Source organism: Melanerpes formicivorus, unplaced genomic scaffold, assembly GCF_026170545.1.
Source record: "Melanerpes formicivorus ecotype bairdi unplaced genomic scaffold, bMelFor1.0.p_v2 SCAF_29, whole genome shotgun sequence".
Classification (NCBI taxonomy): Eukaryota; Metazoa; Chordata; class Aves; order Piciformes; family Picidae; genus Melanerpes; species Melanerpes formicivorus.
Window position 1 is genome coordinate 219,065 of NW_027142381.1, and position 24,776 is coordinate 243,840.

Sequence of the window (24,776 nt, forward strand, 5' to 3'; positions counted from 1 at the left end):
GTTTAGGCAGCTATCAATCAGCACTCCCAGGTCCCTTTCTGTTTGGCAGCCTTCCAGCCACTCCAACCCCAGCCTGTAGCTGATTCCTATGTGGGGTGCAGGAAGTCCCTGGGGTAGGCACAGGATGGTAATTTCTCCCCTTGGTAGTGGTAGCTGGACAGTTTTGGAAGGGGCAAAATGAAACAGGGGTGAGGTGGAAGGTGCCCAGAGCAGTGCTGAGGGATCTGGCAGGGCTGAGATGAGAACAGCTCCACACGTTCTCATCTCAGCACTGATGCTGCTCAGCCCTGCAGGGTGTGTTCACAGACTCCTGGGTTTTACAGCCCGGGAGGAGTGTCACAGCCTCTAATCTGGATAAGAAAACATCACAAACCATTGGATTTCACCTCATTAGCTCCAGCACTAAGCTCAGCAGCTCACACTTGGCTAAAGCGTGTCTTGCAGCAAGGCATCTGCTCTTGTCTGGGAGGCAGCAATGTGTCACTTGTTCTGGTAGTTTGTTCCAACACTTAATAACCTTTGCTGTTAAAAACTCTTCTTTAATTTCCAATTTGCATGTTTATAGCCTTCAGCTTCCCACCACAGGAGCCCTGAGCCTTGAGATTTTAGAGCTTTTGAACAGCCTGAGGTTTTTTTTCCTCTCATAAACTCCTACCTTGTCCTCAGACACTTCTTGGCAGCCCCATGCTGTTGGTTCTGTTGAGAAGGACTTGTAGTGATAGGACAAGGGGCAAGAGTTTGACACTGGAGCAGGGGAGAAATAAGTTGACAGTTGGAGGAGGTTCTTCACGATGAAGGTGGTAAAAATGTTGGAACAGGTTGCCCAGGGCTGTGGTTGAGGATCTGGCCCTGGAGATACTCAGGATCAGACTTGATGTGGGCCCTGGGCAGCCTGATCTAGTTGGAGGTGACCCTGCTGGCTGCAGGGGGTGGGATCTGGACAAGGTGACCTTTGAAGGTCCCTTCCAACCCAATGCAATCTGTGAACAGGAGTCTGGTGCATTCACACTGGGTAGAAGCTCCCTTTCCAAACTTAAATTGTTATTGTTTCCAGGTGCATTATTAGAGCAGGGAGGTCAGAAAGGGTCAGAGATTTTTTTGTTCTGTGGGGTTTGGGTTATGGTTGGTTGGTTGGTTGGTTGGTTTTGTTGTGTTGCTTTTTCTTTTACTCCTTAATATCAGCTCAGAAGCTTTCGAAGCCATCTGCTTTATGTGAAGATGGAAATTTTGACTAACCCTGGTGAAATTCCTCTCCTGCAGCCAGAGGCTGGAAGCAACAGTGACAAAAAGTGGTTCTGGTGGCGGAAAGTGGGGGAGGGAGGGCAGGGAAAAACCATGGGATTACTGGCTGCTAAAGCCTGAGGGCCAAGAGGAGAAGGGCTGCCTGAGGAGGTGGTGGAGTCACCATCACTGGAGGTGTTCAGGAGGAGACTTGATAGGGTGCTTGGTGCCATGGGTTAGTTGATTAGGTGGTGTTGGATGATAGGTTGGACACAATGATCTTGAAGGTCTCTTCCAACCTGGTCTGGTCTATTCTATTCTATTCTATTCTATTCTATTCTATTCTATTCTATTCTATTCTATTCTATTCTATTCTATTCTATTCTATTCTATTCTATTCTATTCTATTCTATTCCATCCTAGTCTAGTCTATTCCATTCTAGTCTAGTCTATTTGAGGTGAATGGATGGAATGCTGGTGAGTTGATTATGATAGGTCTTCACTTCTGGAGCTTTAAGCCTGTTTGGGAATGGGAAGAGGTCTTTAGCCCTTTAGTGTGTGATGTGCTTGCCTTGGTGGTACCAGCTCTGGATGTGTTTAAAGGTTGTTTGGGTGAGGTTCTTGAGGATATGGTTCAGAGGTGAACCTCCCAGAGCAGGGTTCTGGGTTGGACTTGGTGATCCCGAGGCTCTTTTCCAAGTTGAATGTCTCTGGGATTCTGTACAGAGCTCTCAGAGGATTGCAGCCCTCTCCTCCTGGCACTTTAAGCTGAGGATCAGCCTAGGCCAGAGTTAAAAATTAACAAACCCCAGCCATGGTTCAGAACTGTCCCACTGTGTTCTGACACATTCAGCTTGCAGAAGGGAATGTGGATTTGTGGGGTGGTGTTTTTTTCTGCCTGACCTGGCATCTGCAGCTCTTCCTTTCGGCCATGCAGGATTCAAAGGCAGCCGTGAAGCAGCAGTTGTTTAGCAGTGTGATACCTTTTGAAGTGACCTTCCTCTTCTCTTCTCTTCTCTTCTTTCATTTCAAATGTTCTGGAGAAGGTGGGGAAAATGCCAGCCCCAAACCATCTGAAGCTCCTGTCACTTTGTAGTCCTCAAGCCGGGAAGTCTGTTGCTCACGCAGCTCCTCTGTGGCACTACATCTGTTAGGCTTGTCACTCACCCCTTGTTTGCTGCATTTCAGAGGGTTGGTTTTTTCCCAGTTCACAGAATCACAGAATCACCAAGGTTGGAAGAGAGCTCGAAGATCATCAAGTCTAACCTGTCACCAGAGACCTCATGACTAAACCATGGCACCAAGTGCCACATCCAAGCCCCTCTTGAACACCTCCAGGGATGGTGACTCCACCACCCCCCTGGGCAGCACATTCCAATGGTGAATGACTCTCTCAGTGAAGAGCTTTCTCCTCACCTCGAGTCTAAATCTCCCCTGGCACAGCTTGAGACTGTGTCCTCTTGTTCTGGTGCTGCTTGCCTGGGAGAAGAGACCAACCCCCACCTGGCTACAACCTCCCTTCAGGGAGTTGGAGAGAGCAAGAAGGTCTCCCCTGAGCCTCCTCTTCTCCAGGCTAAGCAACCCCAGCTCCCTCAGCCTCTCCTCACAGGGCTGTGCTCAGGGCACAAGGACTTCCCTGCTCCTGCTGGCCACACTCTTCCTGATGCAGGCCAGGATGCCATTGGCCTTCTTGGCCACCTGGGCACACTGCTGGCTCATGTTTAGGCAGCTGACACTAAGCACCCCCAGGTCCCTTTCTGTTTGACAGCTCTCAGCCACTCCAACCCCAGCCTATTTCATCCTTAAATGCTGGGGGAGGGGGGAGGGAATGGCCTAAGGTTTCTGAAGTACTTTGAGCCATTGATCACCACGGGGAACTTGATTGCTTGGATCTTAACCCAGTATCTACCAGCAAGGAGACCTCCATTTTCTTGGTCATTGTCTGAAACAGGGGAATATTTCCTCAGGTTTATGCCACGAAATGATCACAGAGCATCAATGCCATGTGTGGTGTGATGAGGGTGAGGACAGATGGGTGTGGAGAGTTAGAGCTGAAAGTGATCTCCAGGAGCCAGTTTTAGTTTGTCCCTCACCACCAGCAAATGCATTGTGAATCTTACTGGGAGGGTGTGGTGTGTATGCACTGTGGGTTTGAGTCTCATGTTTGCAGTCTATACATCCTTGTAAAAGGTAGGCAATCAATCTTGGATAGATTAATTTGCTGAAGATATCATCTGTGGAGATGCTGGGTTGAGCTTCTGCTTTGCCAGGGGTGTGGGTTGGACTCGATGATCTCTAGAGGTCCCTTCCAACCCCTACCGTTCCCTGCTTGTGCTAAGCAGCCCTGCTTTCAGAAATTGGAGGCACTCTTGTTCTCAGAATGAGAGAAGAACCCCTTCAGAGGATGCTTAAGGGCTCACTTTTGCACTCACAGCCTGATGACTTTGCATTACAGTCTGAGGAGATTTGGCTTCCAAGACCGGCCCAGTGTGTTTACCGCTCTGTGCAGGCTGCAGCCGTGCCCTGGGAGCAGGGAGGCTCTTCTCTTTCTCTTCTTCCTGCCAATAGATGTGTTTATATATAGCCCAAATGTGCCTTCCCATGTGGTTTGGGGGGGTTTGGCTTTCTTGGTATCAATAGTCAGGAAACACAAACATCCTCAAAGATTTTTCCTCCCTGGGGGGATCTCTCTTCAGGCTTTCTTTTAAGGATCCTTATGCACCAGACCTTATTCTTCTCAATCCCAAGGGGCCCTTCCAAGACCTAGCAGAATTGATTTCTGTAGCTACAGCAAAAGCCATCTGCCTGAGCAGGCTTTCATTCCTGTGTCTCTTCTGAGTTGAGGCTGATTAAACAAGGCTCCTGCATTTTATTGCAGCAGCTTAAACCCTCACACCTCGTGGCTGATCTCTTGACGCGCTCTCCTTCTCTGCACCCTCACAGCTTGTCCCAGTGCCAAAATGAGACTCTTTGGGCCCTTCAGACATTCCTCTGGTAGCTTGGGCTCAGATTGCATTGGAGGTGCCAAGTTGGGGTGGTTTTTTTTTGCAGAAAAGAAATTAAATAAAAGTCATCTTGAAAGCTATTGTCAGCAGCAGCCAGTGCAGGGGATAAAGGACAGAGTGACTTAGTGCTCTTCCTAGCAGAAGGATTTTGCCCAAGCCAAGAGTCTGCAACAGATGCTTGAGTTGGCTTCTCAGAACTGTATTGGCCACAGACAGAGATAGAATGGAATAGAATAGAATGGAATGGAATAGTGTAAAATGGAATAGAACAAAATGAAATGGAATGGAATAGAATAGGATAGGATAGAATAGGATAGGAGTAGGATAGGATAGAAAAGAGTAGGATAGAATAGAATAGAATAGAATAGAATAGAATAGAATAGAATAGAACAAAGTTGGAAGAGACCTTCGAGATCATTGTGTCCAGCCTATCATCCAACACCATCTAATCAACTAAACCATGCACCCAAGCACCCTATCAAGTCTCCTCCTAAACACCTCCAATGATGGTGACTCCACCACCTCCCCTGGCAGCACATTCCAATGGCCAATCTCTCTCTCTCTCTGTAGAATTTCCTCCTAACATCCAGTCTGAACCTCCCCTGGCACAGCTTGAGACTGTGTCCTCTTGTTCTGGTGCTGCTTGCCCAGGAGAAGAGACCATCCTGGCTAAAACCTCCCTTCAGGTAGTTGTAGAGAGCAATGAGGTCTCCCCTGAGCCTCCTCTTCTGCAGGCTAAGCAACCCCAGCTCCCTCAGCCTTTCCTCACAGGGCTGTGCTCCAAACTCCTCATCAACTTTGTTGCCCTTCTCTGGACACATTTCAGCAGGTCAACATCCTTCCTGAATTCTATGGGGATTTAGCTCAGCTCAGTGGCTCCATGCCACAGAGCACAGGCTAACCACAACCCTCTGTCTCCTTGGGGAGATAGAATGATAGAATCAATAAGTTTGGAAGAGACCTCAGAGATCATCAAGTCCAACCTGTCACGCAACACTTCATGACTGCTAAACCATGGCACCAAGTGCCACGTCCAGTCCCCTCTTGAATACCTCTAGGGATGGTGACTCCCTGGGCAGCACATTCCAATGGCTAACAACTGTCTCTGGGAAGAACTTTCTCCTCACCTTGAGCCAAGGAAGGCTTTTGTGCCTGGGCAGCAAAGTAAGGGAAATGTCATAGAATCAGAGAATGGTGGGGATTGGGATGGACCTATGGAGGTCATCCAGTCCAACCCTCCCCACAAAAGCAGGTTCACCTAGACCTGGTTGCACAGGATCACAATGCCCAGGTGGGTTTTGAAAGTCTCCAGAGTCAGAGAGTGAGAGTCATTAGCCATTGGAATGTGCTGCCCAGGGAGGTGGTGGAGTCCCCATCCCTGGAGGTGTTCAAGAGGGGATTGGATGTGGCACTTGGTGCCATGGTTTAGTCATGAGGTCTGTGGTGACAGGTCGGACTTGATGATCTCTGAGGTCTCTTCCAACCTTGGTGGTTCTGTGTAACCCCTCTGGGCAGCGTGGTCCAGGGCTTTAGCACTCTCAAAGTAAAGAAGTTTTTCCTTAAGTTCAAGTGGAACCTCCTGTGTTATAATTTGTGCCCATTGTCCCTTGCCCTTTCACTGGGCACCACTGAAAAGAGCCCAACCCCATTCTCATGGCTTCCATTCTTTAGGTATTTATATGTATTTATAAGGTCCCCTTTCATCTCCAGGCAAAGTAGCTCCAGGTCTCTCAGCCTTTCCTCCTCACAGAGATGCTCCAGTCCCTAGCCTCTGTTGGACTCTTCCCAGTAGTTCCCTGTTCCTCTTGAACTGGGGTCCTCAGGACTGGACTCAGGGCTCCAGACATGGCCTCACTAGGGCAAAGCACAGAGGGAGGAGAACTTTTCTTGGCGTGCTGGCCACACTATTCTCAGTACAGCACAGGAAACCATTCATGGCCATGAGGGTTCATTTCTAGCTCATGAGGAGCTTCTGCACCCCCAGGTCCTTCTCCACAGAGCTGCTTTCCAGCAGCCTAACCCTTCACCTGTACTGGCACAGGAGTTACTCCTCCCTGGATGCAGGACTCTATCCTTGCCCATCTTGAGCTGGGGTAGCAATGAAAACTGTTTGGAAAGTTGGTTTCATCCTCTGCCTGCTGCATCCTGCCTGGAGCATCAAGCACCAAATAGCCCAGGCATTTCTCAGGTGATGCTCACCCTTGTAGCCTCTGTTGGACTCTTCCCAGTAGTTCCCTGTTCCTCTTGAACTGGGGTCCTTAGGACTGGACTCAGGGCTCCAGACATGGCCTCACTAGGGCAAAACACAGAGGGAGGAGAACTTTTCTTGGCATGCTGGCCACACTCTTCTCAGTGCAGCACAGGAGATCATTCTTGGCCATGAGGGTTCATTGCTGGCTCATGGGGAGCATCTGCACCCCCAGGTCCTTCTCTACAGAGCTGCTTTCCAGCAGCCTAACCCTTCACCTGTACTGGCACAGGAGTTACTCCTCCCTGGATGCAGGACTCTACCCTTGCCCATCTTGAACTAGGATAGCAATGAAAACTGTTTGGAAAGCTGGTTTCATCCTCTGCCTGCTGCATCCTGCCTGGAGCATCAAGCACCAAATTGCCCAGGCATTTCTCAGGTGATGCTCAGAGGGTGTGTTTGCTTTGCTCTTCCCTCTGGATCCAGCTAGATGTTACACAGCCTACCTGAAAAGATAATGGCAGTTGTTCAGCTTGGGGGAAAATGAGAGCCTTTTTTTGTGAGAAGCCACTGCTCTTACTTTGCCTTAGATATTCTAAACGCTGCTCTGCCCAGGGAGAAGCATCTTTAACACCCTCACGTTGTTTGATGCATTTTTAAAGGCTTTTAGAGCAAGCTGGGGGACTTTACAGCTCCTGCTCCTCTTTCCCTGCCATCTGGTTGCCTTGTGGATTTGCTGTGTATTCTTCTATTTGTTTGAGCCTGGTTACCTAAGAAAATGAAGCTTGCATTGTGGTACCAAAGCAGCTCCACCTGGGCTGGTGTGAGCTTTACATCTCTTCAACTGGTTAGGGTTTGGAAAAGCAGTGTAATGGATTTTGTATTGGGCATGTAGCACCAGAACAGGCTCCCCAGAGAGGGATCTGAATCCCTCCATCCCTGGAGGTGTTTAGGGGATGCAGGGGTGTGGTGCTGAGGGATGTGGTTTGGCGCTGGGCTTGATGGAGCTGGGTAGTGGTTGGACTTGATGATCCTGGAGGTCCTTTCCAACCACCCATGTGTGTGTGTTTCCCCATGCTATCAGCTTGAACCTTCTGCTCAACCTCAGCCAGACTTGTGGGAAGAGATGGTACTATTGACAAGGGCTTGTGGTTACAGGATGAGAGGGAATGGATTGCAGCTTGAGGAGGGCAGATTTAGACTGGAGGTTAGGAAGACATTCTTCACAGTGAGGGTGGGGAGACACAGGCACAGGTTGCCCAGGGAGGTTGTGGATGCCCCCTCCCTGCAGGTGTTGAAGGCCAGGTTGGATGAGACCTTGAGCAACCTGGGCTGGAGGGAGGTGTCCCTGCCCTTGGCAGGAGGTTGGAACTAGATGATCTTTAAGGTCCCTTCCAACCCAAGGCATTCTGTGACTCTGTGAATCTCAATTTTACCATCTTCCCTTGTTTTTCTACCTGCATAATTTCTGCCCAGTATGTTTGACATCCATAGGCTGTCACTGAGGGTCTGGTCAGCATCCAGGACCCCGGGGACCTGTGAGCTCATGTGGTGGGCAGCAGCTAGGGTCCACCAAATTACATCTGGCTAAAGGAGGCAAATGCATGGAAGTGGCTGGGCCTGACACCCAGGCAGTGGAAATCATGGGATTGTTAGGGTTGGAAGGGACCTCAAGGAACAGCCAGTTCCAATTCCCCTGCCATGGGCAGGGACACCTCACACCAGATCAAATTGCTCAGAGCCACATCCAGCCTGGCCTTAAAAACTTCCAGGGATGGGGCTTTCACCACCTCTCTGGGCAACCTGCTGGAGGGCTGAGCCCACGACAACCTCGTGAGGTTCAACAAGACCAAGTGCAAGGTCCTGCATCTAGGTCAGGGCAATCCCAAGCATTGATATAGGCTGGGCAGGGACTGGCTTGAGAGCAGCCCTGAAGAAAAGGACTTGGAGGTGCTGGTGGATGAGAAATTCAATATGAGCCAGCAGTGAGCATTTGCAGCCCAGAGAGCCAAGCAGAGCCTGGGCTGTATCAAGAGAAGCATAGCCAGCAGGGCCAGGGAGGGGAGTTTCCCCCTATTCTCCACTCTGGTGAGACCTCACTTGGAGTAGTGTCCAGTTCTGGAGCCTCTATTACAGGAAGGATGTGGAGGTGCTGGAAGGTGTCCAGAGAAGGGCCACGAGGATGAACAGGGGGCTGGAGCTGCTCTGCTATGAGGACAGACTGAGGGAGCTGGGGAAACTATGAGTTGATGCTGTGCATGATGTGCCCGAGGCTGTAAACCCAGGATCAGCTCCTGGGTCTCATTTTGTGCTGCAGGGAGCAGAAAAGTTAGTGAAAAATCTGTTCCAAACGGGTAACCACCAAGGGAGATCCAGTATCAATACAAATTGATCCTGATTCCATCTCCTTGAGCAATACTTAAGCTGAAGCTTCCAGCTTCGCAGCCGTGCGGGTTTGCAGTCGGGGCCGGGCAGCCTGTTTGAAACCCAAAGCGCAGGAGGTGGTGAAGAACGCAAACCAGAGCGAGTGTAGACATGTGAGCATCGGGTAGCTGCCTTTTTCTTCCCCCCCCCCCCCCCCCTTTCTTTTTATTCCTGATGGCAAATTGCTTGTGAACATCTCCTGCCTTTCACAAACGTGGTTGTGCTGAGAGGAAGGAGCGCTGCTGGCAGTGCTGCTGCCGGGCGTTGCGGGGGATATAACCTGCTGGCGAGCCTGGCTTCGAGACCGAAACCTTGGCAAGGTACCATGGTAACATTTCCACACACATGTTCATGGGTTCTTTGAGGGCTTGCCTTTCTTTTTCTGGTTAAATGTCAGTGTTTTCATGCTATTGTTCGAGGAGGTCTCGGTGCTCCCGAATCCCACTCTGCCTTTGAAAACTGCACTCGGTTCGCTGGGTGCGAAAATGCGTCTGGCTCGAGTGCTGGGAGGCAGAGAGCAGAGCTCACTGCTTAGTTGCTGCTCACAGGCTTGTGGTAGAGCTCTGCAAAATGGGGCAAGAGGCAGGGCACCTTCCCCGTTCACACCCAGGGGAGGTGAGTGCTCAGTGCTGCATTTAACAGGCTGAAGAGCTGGGAAGCTGTCAGCACCCTGCGCTCCCCACGCCAGCATCTGCTGCTGATCAAACACCCAGGAAGGGCATCGCTCTTGGGGGATGGATCCCACCAGCACCAATTCACTTAGGGTTTCAGTTCACCCAGGATCTCAGATGACACTGAGACCTCCCTGTTTCTAAGACCTTTTGGCTAACTTCAGAATGAGCTTGGCCCAGCCTGGCTGTGCCAAGACCAAACCTTTTGTTCCCAGACACCTACACGTTTCCATCAAGCTTCTCATGTGCTCCAGCACAGGCTGCTTTGCTTTCCTTTGTGAACTCTCCCACAATGCACACCTTGCAGTGCTGTTTCCTCCCCTTGTGCAGGCTCGGGTTTGTCAGCAGGGCCCTGTCTGCAGGCTGCTGAGAGCTCCTGAGGCTTGGCTGAGCACCCTTGTTTGGACTGCTGGTGCTGGAGCTGCTGCTAGTCCAGTTTTGAGCATTGATGACGCTGGAGGCAGGCTGAGAGCTGCTGAACTCCAGAAACACTGCAGGGCTTCTGTTGAATAACATTACAAATTTTGGGGGAAAAATATATATATAAATATACTTAGGAGGTAGAATTTAATCTGGAATGTCTCACTCTGGAATATGATGGGTCCCTCCTAGTAGAAAAACATATTACAGGGTCCCAGGTGGGAGCTGATTTTAAGCACTTCAGCCCTCAGGGGAGATGCATTGTCATTTTTTCCTGATGGCTGTAGAAGAAAGGCCCAGAAAGTGATTTCAGAAATGCTTTATTGCTCCTAAATTCATGGTTTGAAGCTACTCCAGCTGTGGGTGAAGCTCAGGGAATGCCAGGAGCTGAGCTCTTGTTGTTCAGGGGCCAGGAGAGGCAGGTGCTGGCATCACCCAGCCCCATGGGCTCATCACATGCTGTGCTTGCTGCCCCCCCAGCTCCACCTGGGCTGGTGTGAGCTTTACATCTCTTTAATTGCTCAGGGTTTGGACTTTAATTGGTCAGGGTTTGGAAAAGCAGTGTAATGGATTTTGTATTGGGCATGTAGCACCAGAACAGGCTCCCCAGAGAGGGATCTGGCTCCCTCCATCTCTGGAGGCATTTAGGGGATGCAGGGGTGTGGTGCTGAGGGATGTGGCTTGGCACTGAGCTTGATGGAGCTGGGTAGTGGTTGGACTTGATGATCCTGAAGGTCCTTTCCAACCCAAAGAACTCTATGTTTCTATGGTTGTTGAGAGTGAGCATGAATTGATGGCTGCCTGAATCCTTTGTGGTGGGACTGGAAGCTGGTGAAGGTGGTGCAGAAATCACAGACTTGCCTAGATGGGAAAAGACCTTTGAGAATCTTGAGTCCCATCATTAACCAAATATTGCCAAGTTCTTAAGTAAATCATACTCCTAAGCACCACATCTCCATGACCTTTAAAACCCTGCAGGGATGGGGAACTCCACCACCTCTCAGAGCAAGTCATTTCAGTGCCTGAAGACCCTTTCAGTGAAGAAATTCTTCCTAATATCTAATCTAAACTTCCCTTGGTGCATCTTGAAGCCGTTTCCTCCTGTTGCTATCACTTGGTTGAACTGACCAACCCCCACCTGGCTCCAACCTCCTTCCAGGGAGCTGCAGGAAGCCACGTCTCCCCCCTCAGCCTCCTCTTCTCTGACCAAAGCTGTGTTGAGAGCTGCAGAGTGATTTTAACCTCAGAGTTTGTCACTTTTTGTCCTAGACAAAGAAGTGGCTTTCTGAAAGAGGGAGGCTGCTTTTGGTGGGCAAAACTTTGCAAGAGAAAAGGTTGGGCTGAGACCTTATTATAAAGCTGTCTTCAGCCTTTCCTGGGACCCTGCAGAGCAGAATCTCTCTTCCTAGCAAGGCTTCTCATTTGCTTTGGGGCTTTTCAGAAGGGAGGTTTCTCTCTGTCTCTTAGTATAAGCAGATGGTCAGAGGTGGCTTGTGGCTTAAGGAGCTGGAAAGAGCTTTAAAATTCCCTTTTCCAGGCCAGTGATTGGGAGCACAGACCAGGTTCAGGCTGGCAAAGGCTCTCAGGATGTGAGCCCCACCTGGCTCCAACCTCCTTCCAGGGAGCTGCAGAAAGCCAGAAGGTCTCCCCCCTCAGCCTCCTTTTCTCCAGGCTGAACGACCCCAGCTCCCTCAGCTGCTTCTCACCAGCCCTATTCTCAAGACGAGGTCTGGTGCTTTGTTGCCCTTCATTGGACACACTCCAGCACCAAAGCATCCTTAAATGTCCTCAATGTCCAAAGAGCTGGAAGTGTGCCTCCAGCCCTGCTTGTCAGAACCGAGAGCAGTACCCAAGCTGGCATCACCTGGGTGACTCCCCGCGGGTAGGTGAAATTCCCATTGGTGCGCGGAGCAACCTGTCAGAGGGAAAAGACCTTAATTGGCAAGTGGCTGGGAAATTACAGATATGCCTAATGAAAAAGGAAGGGAAAAAAAAACCCACCTTGTTTACAGCTTCTAAATGTGCTGCTGAAGAAAACTGGCTCCCCAAATAAAAATATTTGAAAATGACGATTAGGATTTATTTACATAATTACCGCGAGAGGAATTCTCCCTACGTGCTGAGCAGTGCAAGAGAAGCCTCCTGGCTCTTCCTCCTCCCTTCCCTGGCTCTTGAGGTTACTTTCATAGAATCAGAGAATTGTCAGGCTTGGAAGGGACCTCAAGGTTCAGCCAGTTCCAACCCCCCTGCCATGCCCAGGGACACCTCACACTACAGCAGGTTGCTCACAGCCACCTCCAGCCTGGCTGCAAACACCTCCAGGCAGGAGGCTTCCACCACCTCCCTGGGCAACCTGTGCCAGGCTCTCACCACCCTCATGGGGAACAACTTCTTCCTCACAGCCAATCTCAATCTACCCACTTCTAGTTTTGTTCCATTCCCCCCAGTCCTATCACTCCCTGACATAAAAAGTCCCTCCCCAGCTTTCTTGGAGCCCCCTTCAATTACTGGAAGGCCACAAGAAGGTCTCCTCAGAGCCTTCTCTTCTCTAGACTGAACAACTGCAAATCCCTGTCTGTCCTCATAGCAGAGCAGCTCCAGCCCACTGCTCATCCTCATGACCTTTCTCTGGATACCTTCCAGCACCTCCAGATCCTTCCTGTAATAGAGGCACCTTTTCTTCAGGGCTGCTCTCAAGCCAGTCCCTGCCCAGCCCTGCTCTCACTAGAGCAGAGCAGACAGCACAAATCCCCTCCCTGGCCCTGCTGGCTATGCTTCTCTTGCTGCAGCCCAGGCTCTGCTTGGCTCTCTGGGCTGCAAGTGCTCACTGCTGGGCTCCTGTTGAGCTTCTCATCCACCAGCATCCCCAAGTCCTTTTCTTCAGGGCTGCTCTCAAGCCAGTCCTTGCCCAGCCTATATCAGTGCTTGGGATTGCCCTGAAACAGATGCAGGACTTTGCACTTGGTCTTGTTGAACCTCATGAGGTTCTCATGGGCTCACCTCTCCAGCCTGTCCAGGTCCCTCTGGATGGCAGCCCTTCCCTCTAGTTTGTTCTCAGCGAGTCTATTAATGCTTTTAGTGGCTCAGTGAGGCAAGAAGGCATTTGTTGGAGAATTAATGCACACAGACAGAGACACACACACACACATATATATACATATATTTGTTTAATTGACTGTGATAAGAACATATGGCTGAGTAAGAGCCAGATCATCCTTATAATTGTAGTGTTGGCTGGAGAATGATTCTGTAGTGGCACTTTATCTCTTCATGGCAAAGGAAACTGATGTCCCAGCCTGGCTATAGTGAGGGTGCCCTTGGAGTTTGTTTCCAAGGGGCTGCGTTCCCCACTGGTGTGACTGCTTAAGCTGCCATGGGAGTTTATATTAATGGTCTGCTCCAAACCATACTGCCCAGCACGTCCTGGCCACCTTCCAGCCCCTGTGGAGCCCCTGGGCCAGATCCTTGGTTGATGTTTGGGTGGCTTTATTGACTCTGCTGATTTATATCTGCTGGAAACGCGCAGGCGAGAAGGCTCTAGGCCCATGATGGGGCTGCTCTGATTGAAACCAGCCAAGGGGATGACAGAAATGCCTCTTAATATTTCAATTGACTTTGGCAAACTTGCCTCTTTCCTTGTGGATCTTAAATCAATGTGTAAGTGCTGCTGACAGTAATTTCCACTTTTGTCTGTGCAGATGGCTGCCCTTCACCAGGCTGCGGTGTTTATACCTGCTAAGTTTGCAAACACTTCTCAGCTCCAGCCTCCCATCGAGCAGCATTCCCCCCCCCCCACCTCCCCCCCTTTCCCTGTCATATCTGCAAGATGAAAATGTTCTTTGTTGGGCCCCTGCTGAAATGTGAATTTTCTTCTCTCAGTCAGGGCTGCTGAAGCCTGGAGTTGGGGTACTGCTGTGATGGGCGTCTTGCCCGGCACAGAGCGTAAAGTCGTTGAAGCTGGAATTGATCTCTGAGATCCTCAAGCCCAACTATCACCCCAACACCACCAGGCACACTAAACCATAGAATCACAGAATCACCAAGGTTGGAAGAGACCTCAAAGATCATCAAGTCCAACCCTTCACCACAGACCTCATGACTAAACCATGGCGCCAAGTGCCACGTCCGATCCCCATGTCCCAAAGGGCAATGTCTACGTGGTTTCTGAACCCCTCCAGGCACAGTGACTCCACCACCTCCCTGGGCAGCCTCTTCCAATGCCTGACCACTCTTTCAGGAAAGAAATTCTTCCTAATACCCAACCTAAGCCTCCCCTGGTGCAACTTGAGATGATTGCCGCTTGTCCTATCACTTCTTATTCTAGGGAGTAGAGCCCAACCTCCACCTCACTGGTGGGCCTCTGGGTGAGGAGGCTGTTGAACCATCTTTGGGGGGGGGTCTAGATGCCCTAGAGTGGGATCTAAGAGCTGGTGTCAAGACACTTGCATGGCATTGGAAGCTGGATCCCATGACTTTTTAATTGCAGGGCAGTGTAGACCTCTGTGCACTTTGTAGTTATTATCAAACAGGAAATCTCCAGGCTGAAAGCTGCCTGGTGCCTCCTGTTTTCCTAAGGCACTGCTGTTCTGTCTTTGCTAATTCAAGCCTAAAGAAGGAGCTGCTGCTTCCCCCCCCCCACTTTGTTTAGCTCCTGGCTTAGGCACTAAATCAAATCTGCAACCCATCGCTCACGCACCCACCCTCGGCGCAGGGCCGGCCCCTGGTGTAGGATGCCTCGCTCCAGCTCCTCTCTCCAGGCAGCTTTATTGTACTATTCAAAGGCAACTAATTAAAAGCAAGCCTCCTCTTCCCTTGTGCCCAGGGAGAAGATGCCATTCCACCATGTAACAGCTGGCTTGTTGTACAAAGGCAACTACCTGAACCGCTCACTCTCCGCCGGCAGCGACAGCGAGCAGCTAGCGAACATCTCCGTGGAGGAACTGGATGGTGAGTAACATCCTTGCGGCTTTCCAAAGTGGGGGCTGAGCATGGGGAAAGGCTCACTTCTCATTTTCCACCTCCTCTGGAGCGTTGTCATGCAGTAACTGAAGGTATTCGTGCCGGGAAGCAAAAGGCAGGTCAGAAGCGAGATGGCTGAGAAGGTCAGGGTCAAAGAAAAGGTCTCCTGACCAAAGCTGTGTTGAGAGCTGCAGAGTGATTTTAGCCTCAGAGTTTGTCCTTCTGCCTGGACAAAGAAGTGGCTTTTTGAAAGAGGGAGGCTGCTTTTGGTGGGCAAAACTTTGCAAGAGAAAAGGTTGGGCTGAGACCTTTTTATAAAGCTGTCTCCAGCCTTTCCTGGGACCCTGCAGAGCAGAATCTCTCTTCCTAGCAAGGCTTCTCATTTGGTTTGGGGCTTTTCAGAAGGGAGGTTTCTCTCTGTCTCTCAGTATAAGCAGATGGTCAGAGGTGGCTTGTGGCTTAAGGAGCTGGAAAGAGCTTTAAAATTCCCTTTTCCAGGCCAGTGATTGGGAGCACAGACCAGGCTCAGGCCAGCAAAGGCTCTCAGGATGGTTGTCCACGGTTGCTGCCTGTAGGATCCCTTAATTTTCTTCCTAGAAGCTGGTTGTTGCTGATTTCTTCTGCACCACAGGTGGGATGTGAAACCAGTTAGAGTCCCAGCGTGGTTTGTGGTGGGGTGATCTCTTTTGCAGGCACTTTGTTGGCTTACCAGGGTCATTTCTAAGGAAGAGTTAATCTTGTTGACAGCTGGACATCGAGGGTTGTGGAACGAATTGAAGCTCTTGGTGCTCTTCTCAGTGGAGGAGCTCATGATCATATCAGTGGTTTCAACAGAGAACTTGATAGGAAATGAGCAAGGGAATGGTGTAAAAGGGAAACTATCCTTCTAGGACAGGCTGGAAGTATTTTGGCAGAGCAGAAGCCCAATATTTCTGCTCACCCTCCTCCTTTCCCCCTGTGTTTTGGTGAATCAGACCTTAGTTTCGAAACCTTTTCAACTCAGAGCCTTAGGATTTGGTTTTGTGAGCTTGACATTAACTTCTTTAAAGCACAGACAGTGTCCTCTGGGTATCTGTAACTGCTTCTCCTCTTTACAACATGTGCTGAACGCAGTTTGGGTGAGAGATGCAACGTGAGAAACTGCTTTCAGTGCAGCTTAGCTGAGACCCCAGGAGCACAAGAGCTGCAGGAGCACCTTCTGGCTGCTTCCCCTGGGTTACAGCAGCTTTACTTGAAGATTTGAGTTGGTGAACTGGCTTGGCCTCTCTGCATCTTTGAGGTTACATGTTGCAAGGTAAAGCTTATCTGGTGTCCCTCTTGCGATGGCAGGGGTTGGCTGAGCAGACAGGAGGATGTTGGACGAGGTTTCAAATGCAGAGACAAGGGGGTTTCTGCTCTGCCTACCCTGATTAGAGCACATCTGCTGTAGTTGCCTTTGAGATTTGCAAACAGTTGTCAAGAGCTGATTCAAGAGGCCTCGAGGCTGCAAGCCACGGCCAGGGCCATTCCGCTGCACAAGGGAGACTCGTCCTTGGTTCGTTCCCCTGCTGTTTGCATGGAAATGGGCTTTGGCTGTACGTGGCAAGGAAGCTCAGGCTCATTCAGCCTTCCCATGTCTCCCTGCTGTCAGCCCATGCCTCCTCAGGTGGTCTGCACGCTCGGTGAGCCTTCTCAGCATCCTCCTCACTAGCTGCTCCGGGGTGGGAGCAGCGGCTGCGGGAGGCGGCAGAGCTGCTCCCCGGTGCCAGACCTGCCTTCACCGAGGAGAAACCAGCGCTCCAGGGGCTGTGGATCATCTCCCATTAATTAACGGCAAAAGGAAGGGAATTAGGTGTCGAGGAGGCTGTCCTTTGAGAAAGCAGCAGGCGAGTGGCTGCTAATGCGAGTGGCGAATCCATTGAAGGTGGTGGGCGCCCATTGTAGTGTTGCTATTGAACTGGAGAGCAGCGGAGTTCATTCATCACTGGTGACAAAGAGTGTCCCCCTCCTTCCTCGGGAGGATGGTTACAGCTCTTTAACTAATCACCCATTTATTCTCTAGCTGTTAAGCACAGGCTTCTTGTTAGAATTCAGCGGTGATCATTTTGTTTTCGTTCCCCTGACAGCCTTTTGCTTTCCAAACACCTATTTCGGAGGGCTTTGTGTCTCTGCCTTGAAGAGATGCCCCGCTCCTTAGCTTAGCAGAGAAGAACTCAGCCTCAGGATCCTTTGTTTTTTTCTCTTCCACCTGCAAAGACAGAAGTGGTGCTGAATTGATTCATGTCTGCTAAAGCCAGAGCAGCATAAGAAGCTGGTAATAGTTTTCCCCATGCCAGGTGCCAGAGCACAGCCTAGGCACTGTAAATCATGTGTGGGCATAGAATCACACAACCAGAGAATGCTAGGGGTTGAAGGAGAACTCTAGAGATTGAATCCAGGCCCCTTGCCAAAGCAGGATCATATAGGTGCAGCTCACACAGGAATGCATCATGGTATCAGTCAGGGTTGGAAGGGACCACAAGGATCAACTAGTTCCAACCCCCCTGCCATGGGCAGGGACACCCCACACTAGATCAGGCTGCCCAGAGCCTCATCCAGCCTGGGCTTAAACATCTCCAGGGCTGGGGCCTCAATCACCTCCCTGGACAACCCATTCCAGGGCTTCACCACTCTCATGGGGAAGAACTTCCTCCTCACCTCCAGCCTGAATCTCCCCACCTCCAGCTTCATTCCATTCCCCCTAGTCCTATCACTGCCTGAGATCCTGAGCAGTCCCTCCCCAGCCTTCTTGGAGCCCCCTTCAGATACTGGAAGGCCACAATGAGGTCACCTCAGAGTCTTCTCTTCTGCAGACTGAACAGCCCCAACTCCTTCAGTCTGTCCTCATAGCAGAGCAGCTCCAGCCCTCTCCTCATCCTCATGGCCCTTCTCTGGACACCAAGAAAGCTGGGGAGGGACTTTTGAGGGTGTCAGGGAGTGATAGGACTGGGGGGAAAGGAACAAAACTAGAAATGGGGAGATCCAGATTGGCTGTGAGGAAGAAGTTGTTCCCCAGGAGGGTGGTGAGAGCCTGGCACAGGTTGCCCAGGGAGGTGGTGGAAGCCTCCTGCCTGAAGGTGTTTGCAGCCAGGCTGGAGGTGGCTGTGAGCAACCTGCTGTAGTGTGAGGTGTCCCTGGCCATGGCAGGGGGGTTGGCACTGGCTGATCCTTGAGGTCCCTTCCAGCCCTGACAATTCTCTGATCCCATGTCAGCTCAGCAGTCGCTGTCTTACTGTGCCTTGCCACTAACACCACATGTGCTGGTAGCTGGGGAAGACACCACTGTGCACTGCCCAAACCCAAACCAGAAATAGTCTTTCTGCCTTTCAGCACAAAACTGCCTCTGAGGGTGAGTAACAAAATGTTCTTTCTTGAGAAGCTAATGTCAGCGTAGGGGAGAGCTTGGTGGATCCATCAATCTGTGAGAGCCCGATGCCAGCAACATATTTGCATTCAACCTTACAGGCTGGCAAAGAGATGCCAAATTCTCCTTGGTTTCTTCTTCTTCTCTTCTTTCTTTTTTTTTTTCCCAGTGAGAGTTTGATCCTGAGGGAGTTCCAGCCCACTGAGAAACTCCAGGCACACATATTCAGTTATCACAGGGTGGAAGCTGGGGAAGTCAGTGGGAAGTTTCCACTCCGCTCCTCTGCGCTCGAGGCTCCAACAAGTGCCTGATCTCTCAGGGGTTCCTTTTTCCACCAGACTTTCTGGGGTTTCCTTCCTTTTTCTTTCTGTGGTGTCTAGCATTGTGTGTCTCAATGCTGTGCCCAGGGATTGGAGGAATGTTTCTCTAGGGGATGTTTATTGTGTGCTGGGTGAATGGTGCAGCCAGTCAAGGCGTTTGGCTGCATGCCCCTGCACTCAGCACTGGTTAGGCCACACCTTGAGTCCTGCGTCCAGTTCTGGGCTCCTCAGTTTAAGAAGGACATTGAGAGACTTGAAGGTGTCCAGAGAAGGGCAAGAAAGCTGGGGAGGGGTCTGGAGCACAGCCCTGTGAGGAGAGGCTGAGGGAGCTGGGGTTGCTTAGCCTGGAGAGGAGGAGGCTCAGGGGAGACCTTCTTGCTCTCTCCAACTCCCTGCAGGGAGGTTGTAGCCAGGTGGGGGTTGGTCTCTTCTCTAAAGCAACCAGCACCAGAACAAGAGGACACAGTCTCAAGATGAGCCAGGGGAGGTTTAGGTTGGATGTTAGAAAGAAATTCTTCCCAGCAAGAGAGATTGGCCATTGGGATGTGAGGTGTTTAAGAGGAGCCTGGATGAGGCACTTGGTGCCATGGTTTAGTTGATCAGATGGTGTTGGGTGATAGGTTGGACTTGATGATCTCAAAGGTCTTTTCCAACCTGGTTGATTCTATTCTATTCTAGTCTAGTCTAGTCTAGTCTATTCTGCTCTTCAAACTCCTTTTCTGCAGACTAATCAACTCCAAAGTTTTCTACTAGGAAACCTTTTCCCCCTCGGCTCAGCCATCTGTCGATTTCCACTCTGCTCTGGGTGCGTTTTTCTACCCCCCCCCCATCCTGCTTTAAATACCAGGCTGGCAGCAAGGAAAGAGGATGGAGAGACAGCAGGTCACTCTGATGATGGCTTTTCTATTCCTAGCAGTGGTGTTTGCTATTTGCAGTTCTGGAGGAACGTGAGGGTGTCTAGAAGCTGTCACCCTCACACAGGGAGCTGGCTTGCAGGGAGCTATATTAGGTGAGAGGCCTCCAGCACAAGCCCTACGAGGAGAGGCTGAGGGAGATGGGATTGCTTAGCCTGGAGAAGAGGAGGCTCAGGGGAGACCTTCTTGCTCTCTCCAACTCCCTGCAAGGAGGTTGCAGCCAGGTGGGGGTTGGTCTCTTCTCCCACACAAGCAGCACCAGAACAAGAGGACACAGTCTCAAGCTGCACCAGGGGAGGTTTAGACTCAAGTTGAGGAGAAAGTTCTTCCCAGAAAGGGTAATTGGCCACTGGAATGTGCTGCCCAGGGAGGTGGTGGAGTCCCCATCCCTGGAGGTGTTCAAAGAAGGCTGGGACGTGGCACTTGGTGCCATAGTGTAGTCATGAGGTCTATGGTGACAGGTTGGACTTGATGACCTTTGAGGTCTCTTCCAACCTTGGTGATTCTGTGATGCTTAACTTTGTACCATCAAGCAAATGACCAAGCTGGAAGTGACAGCCCATCCATAACCTGTCTCCTAGGGCCTGTGAATTTCAGTGGAGCCTTGGATGGCTCTTACTGCTGCATGCTCAGTGGTCTCCCTGTGGGAGATCATAAATTCAGGCTGGGAGGAACTGGTTTGCATCTAGGAGTTCTGGTTGTCGTTGGCTGATCTGAAATTAGGGCACAGTTTGGAATTCAGAGTCACAGAATGGTTTGGGTTGGAAGGGAGCTTAAAGATTCTCTGGTTCCAACCCCTCTGTCATGGTTAGGGACACCTGCCATTAGCCCAGGTTGCTCAAAGGCTTATCCCTCCTGGCCTTGAGCAGCTCCAGGGAGGGGACATCCACAACCTCCCTGGGCAACCTGTGCCATTGTCTCCCCACCCTCACTGTGAAGAATTTCTTCCTCATCTCCAGTCTAAATCTGCCCTCCTCAAGCTGCAATCCACTGCCTCTCATCCTGTCACTGCCAGCTCTTGTCAAAAGTCCCTCCCCATCTCTCCTGTAGCACCCTTCAGGTACTGGAAGTCTGCTCTAAGGTCTCCCTGGAGCCTTCTCTTCTCCAGCCTGTCTTTGCAGGAGAGGTATTCCAGCCCTCTGCTCACCTTTGTGGCCCTCCTCTGCACCTGCTCCAGCAGGTCCATTGCCCACATGCCCAGGTGGGTTTCAAAAGGCTCCAGAGGAGACTGCAGCCTCTGATCATCTTCATGACCTCCTCTGGACCCAATCCAACACTTTGATGTCCTGCTCATTTCCACATCCCTTCTGAAGCCAGCTTCTGCCTTCACATTAGGAGCTGCTAAGAGTATTTTTAATGAAAAATGGTGGATGGAAATCATCCTGCCAGGCTTGAGTCATCCTCCTCCATAGGCACTATCTAAAGGGTATTGTCAGGAGGTAAAAACATTTCCATGGCAGGAATCTGACAAATAACCACCTGAAGGGAGGCACATGCATTGTAAGCAGGCTTTGCAAATGGTGTTTGTGAAATGCATGCAGGGAGAACCCAAATGTGGACCACAGCAGCAGCTATTCGTCCAGAAAGATGTGGTGATAAACCCTTACCTGGCCCAGATTCCTTTGAAACCAGCAGTGCCTGTGCAGGAGGAAGCATTGCTGCATGGCAACAGGACAGCTGCTGACATCTGCTGCTTTAGACCATGTAGCCTCTGTCCCCACTGGGGTCTGGTGCCTGCAAGGTCTGGGATCTACAATGCCTGGTGTCTACAAGGCTCTTTCTAGGCTGGGAGGTATTTGATGTTGTTGGGTTTCTTTGTGGTTGTAAACATCAAGTTGGAGAGCTTGATGCAGTCCTTAAGGTGGAGGGAGCTGGGGTTGCTTAGCCTGGAGAGGAGGAGGCTCAGGGGAGACCTTCTTGCTCTCTCCAACTCCCTGAAGGGAGGTTGTATTCAGGAGGGGGTTGGTCTCTTCTCCCAGGCAAGCAGCCCCAGAACAAGAGGACACAGTCTTTGGTGTCTGGCATTGTGGGTCCCAATGCTGTTCCCAGGGATTGGAGGAATGTTTCTCTAGGTGAAGTTTATTGTATCCTGTGTGATGGTGCAGCCAGTCAAGGCGTTTGGCTGCATGCCCCTGTGCTCAGCACTGGTTAGGCCACACCTTGAGTCCTGTGTCCAGTTCTGGGCTCCTCAATTTAAGAAGGACATTGAGACACTGGAAGGTGTCCAGAGGGGGGAAGAAAGCTGGGGAGGGGTCTGGAGCACAGCCCTGTGAGGAGAGGCTGAGGGAGCTGGGGTTGCTTAGCCTGGAGAAGAGGAGGCTCAGGGGAGACCTTCTTGCTCTCTCCAACTCCCTGAAGGGAGGTTGTAGCCAGGTGGGGGTTGGTCTCTTCTCCCAGACAACCAGAACAAGAGGACACAGTCTCAATCTGTGCCAGGGAAAGGTTTAGGCTTGAGGTGAGGAGAAAGTTCTTCCCAGAAAGAGTTAATTGGTCATTGGGATGTGCTGCCCAGGGAGGTGGTGGAGTCCCCATCCCTGGAGGTGCCACATCCAATCCCCTCTTGAGCACTTGGAGCCATGGTTTAGTTGTCAGGAGGTGTTAGGGATTAGGTAACAGGTTGGGCTTGATGATCTCTGAGGTCTTTTCCAACCTGGTTGACTCTGTGATTCTCTGAGATGCAGAGTGCAAATGCCAGCGGCTGTGCCTCCTTGATCTGCAGCAGAGCAACAGAGGAATGGGGGAAAGCTGCTGGCTGCAGGAGTTTGGGGTGCAGTAGACTTCAAGGCAGAATTCTGGAGGCTTTCCTCACCAGGAGGCTTTTCTGTCTTTATATATTAAACACCACTTTGCAGGACTTGCTTTACCTGGTTTCTGCTTCTTGCCAGCAGCCTCCCTTCTGTTACCTGAAGAAGCTCTTAACTGGGTGGCACTTCCCTGAGTTCCTGCATACAAGTCACCCATGAGCAGCTTCAGCATGGAACAGCTCTGGAAATCAGTTAAAGGCCATGGTTTCATGATTCCCCAAATGGATTTGAAACCAACAGTTGTCTGCTGCATGCCAGAAATACAGGCAGTGAAGGTGTGTTGGGGCTAAAGCTGATTAAGGAGCAGAGTGAGGTGGTCAGCTGTAGGGCTGGTGGTATGCTGGGTCTCTGCTGGGGGGGTGGCACTGGGTGGAATAGTCCCACCCTGCAAACACAGTCTTACCATCTTAGTGCTGCCTCTGAACACCAGGCCAAGATCAGGGGGATTTGTCCTCCTGTGCCTGTCTGATATGAAGGTCCTTGGTTGCTATTAGCCCTGGGAACCATAGAATCATAGAATGGTTTGGGATGGAAGAAACACTTAAGGTCATCCAGTCCAAACCCCCCTGCAGTCTGCAGGGACATCTGCAACTACAGGAGGTTGCTCAGAGCCACAAACACTCTGACCTGCAGTGGTTCCAGGGATGGGGCATCTCCCACCTCTCTGGGTAGCCTGGGCTAGAGTCTGCCCACAACCACTGTAAGATATTTTCCTTCTCTCCAGTCTCAATCTCCCTCTTAGTTCAAACCATCACCCTCTGTCCTGCCACATCAGGCCCTGCTCAAAAGTCTGTCCCCAGCTTTCTGCTAGTGGAAAGTGCAGAGCACTGTCCCCATGCAGAGCACTGTCCCCCTGCAGAGCACTGTCCCCTGCAGAGCACTGTCCCCATGCAGAGCACTGTCCCCTGCAGAGCACTGTCCCCCTGCAGAGCACTGTCCCCATGCAGAGCACTGTCCCCTGCAGAGCACTGTCCCCTGCAGAGCACTGTCCCCATGCAGAGCACTGTCCCCTGCAGAGCACTGTCCCCTGCAGAACACTGTCCCATGCAGAGCACTGTCCCCTGCAGAACACTGTCCCCACTCAGAGCACTGTCCCCTGCAGAGCACTGTCCCCTGCAGAGCACTGTCCCCTGCAGAACACTGTCCCATGCAGAGCACTGTCCCCTGCAGAACACTGTCCCCACTCAGAGCACTGTCCCCTGCAGAGCACTGTCCCCCTGCAGAGCACTGTCCCCTGCAGAGCACTGTCCCCATGCAGAGCACTGTCCCCTGCAGAGCACTGTCCCCTGCAGAGCACTGTCCCCCTGCAGAGCACTGTCCCATGCAGAGCACTGTCCCATGCAGAGCACTGTCCCCTGCAGAGCACTGTCCCCTGCAGAGCACTGTCCCCATGCAGTCTCCTTTGGGGGCTGTAATTCAACAGGAGCCCCAGAGGCCAGCAGGGCTGTGCCTGGTCCAGAAAGGGTTCTGTGTTGTCAGGCAGGTTTGGTAAAGTGTCCCTGGCTTGCTGACGAGTTGGGGCTGCTGTGCAGATCCTCATCCCTCTCTCCAGGTGTCCATTTCCCTCGGGCTCTGCTTGTTTGCTAGCAGAGATTTAATCCTGTTGATGAGCACAGGAGGGGAAGGGGCAGGCAGGTTCCCTGCGCTGTGGCAGTGGCTGAGGCTGCTTGTTTGCGGTGCCCCAGGTGAGATCAAACGGTGTTCTGGAGAAGCAATGAGCTCCAGGAGGGAAACCCAGCAGGGAGAGGCATTAGTCACTTCACTGACTCATGTAGCAGCAACAGGCTGAGTCTGCTCTGCTCAATGTTTTTGTCTGTGGGGAAGTAAAAACCACATCACAACCACCCCACCCCCACCAAGAAACCACACAACTAAGTGCCAGGTGCTGCACATTGGCCACAGCAACCCCAGGCAGTGCTACAGGCTGGGGGCAGAGTGGCTGAGAGCAGCCAGGCAGAAAGGGACCTGGGGGGACTGGTTGACAGCAGCTGAACATGAGCCTGCAGTGTGCCCAGGAGGCCAAGAAGGCCAAGGGCATCCTGGCCTGCACCAGGAAGAGTGTGGCCAGCAGGAGCAGGGAAGTCCTTGTGCCCTGTGCTCAGCACTGCTGAGGCCACACCTTGAGTCCTGTGTCCAGTTCTGGGCTCCTCAGGTTAGGAAAGTTGTTGAGATGCTGGAAGGTTTCCAGAGAAGGGCAAGAAAGCTGGGGAGGGGTCTGGAGCACAGCCCTGTGAGGAGAGGCTGAGGGAGCTGGGGTTGCTTAGCCTGGAGAAGAGGAGGTTCAGGGGAGACCTTCTTGCTCTCTCCAACTCCCTGCAGGGAGGTTGTAGCCAGGTGGGGGTTGGTCTCTTCTCCCTGGCAAGCAGCACCAGAACAAGAGGACACAGTCTCAAGCTGTGCCAGGGGAGGTTTAGGCTGGAAGTGAGGAAGAAATTCTTCCCAGCAAGAGAGATTGGCCATTTGGATGT

General features: G+C 51.5%; 1 protein-coding gene across 2 annotated transcripts in view; it reads left to right on the forward strand.

Annotated features, from left to right (window-relative positions):
* Positions 1 to 24,776, forward strand: part of CALN1 (calneuron 1) — a 188,536-nt gene that overhangs the window by 10,606 nt on the left and 153,154 nt on the right. For both annotated transcript variants that reach the window (XM_068154428.1, XM_068154429.1), the window contains exon 2: positions 14,752 to 14,876. In XM_068154428.1, the coding sequence (XP_068010529.1) occupies positions 14,759 to 14,876 (118 nt within the window). In that variant the 5' untranslated portion in view covers positions 14,752 to 14,758. The remainder of the gene's footprint in view (positions 1 to 14,751; positions 14,877 to 24,776) is intronic.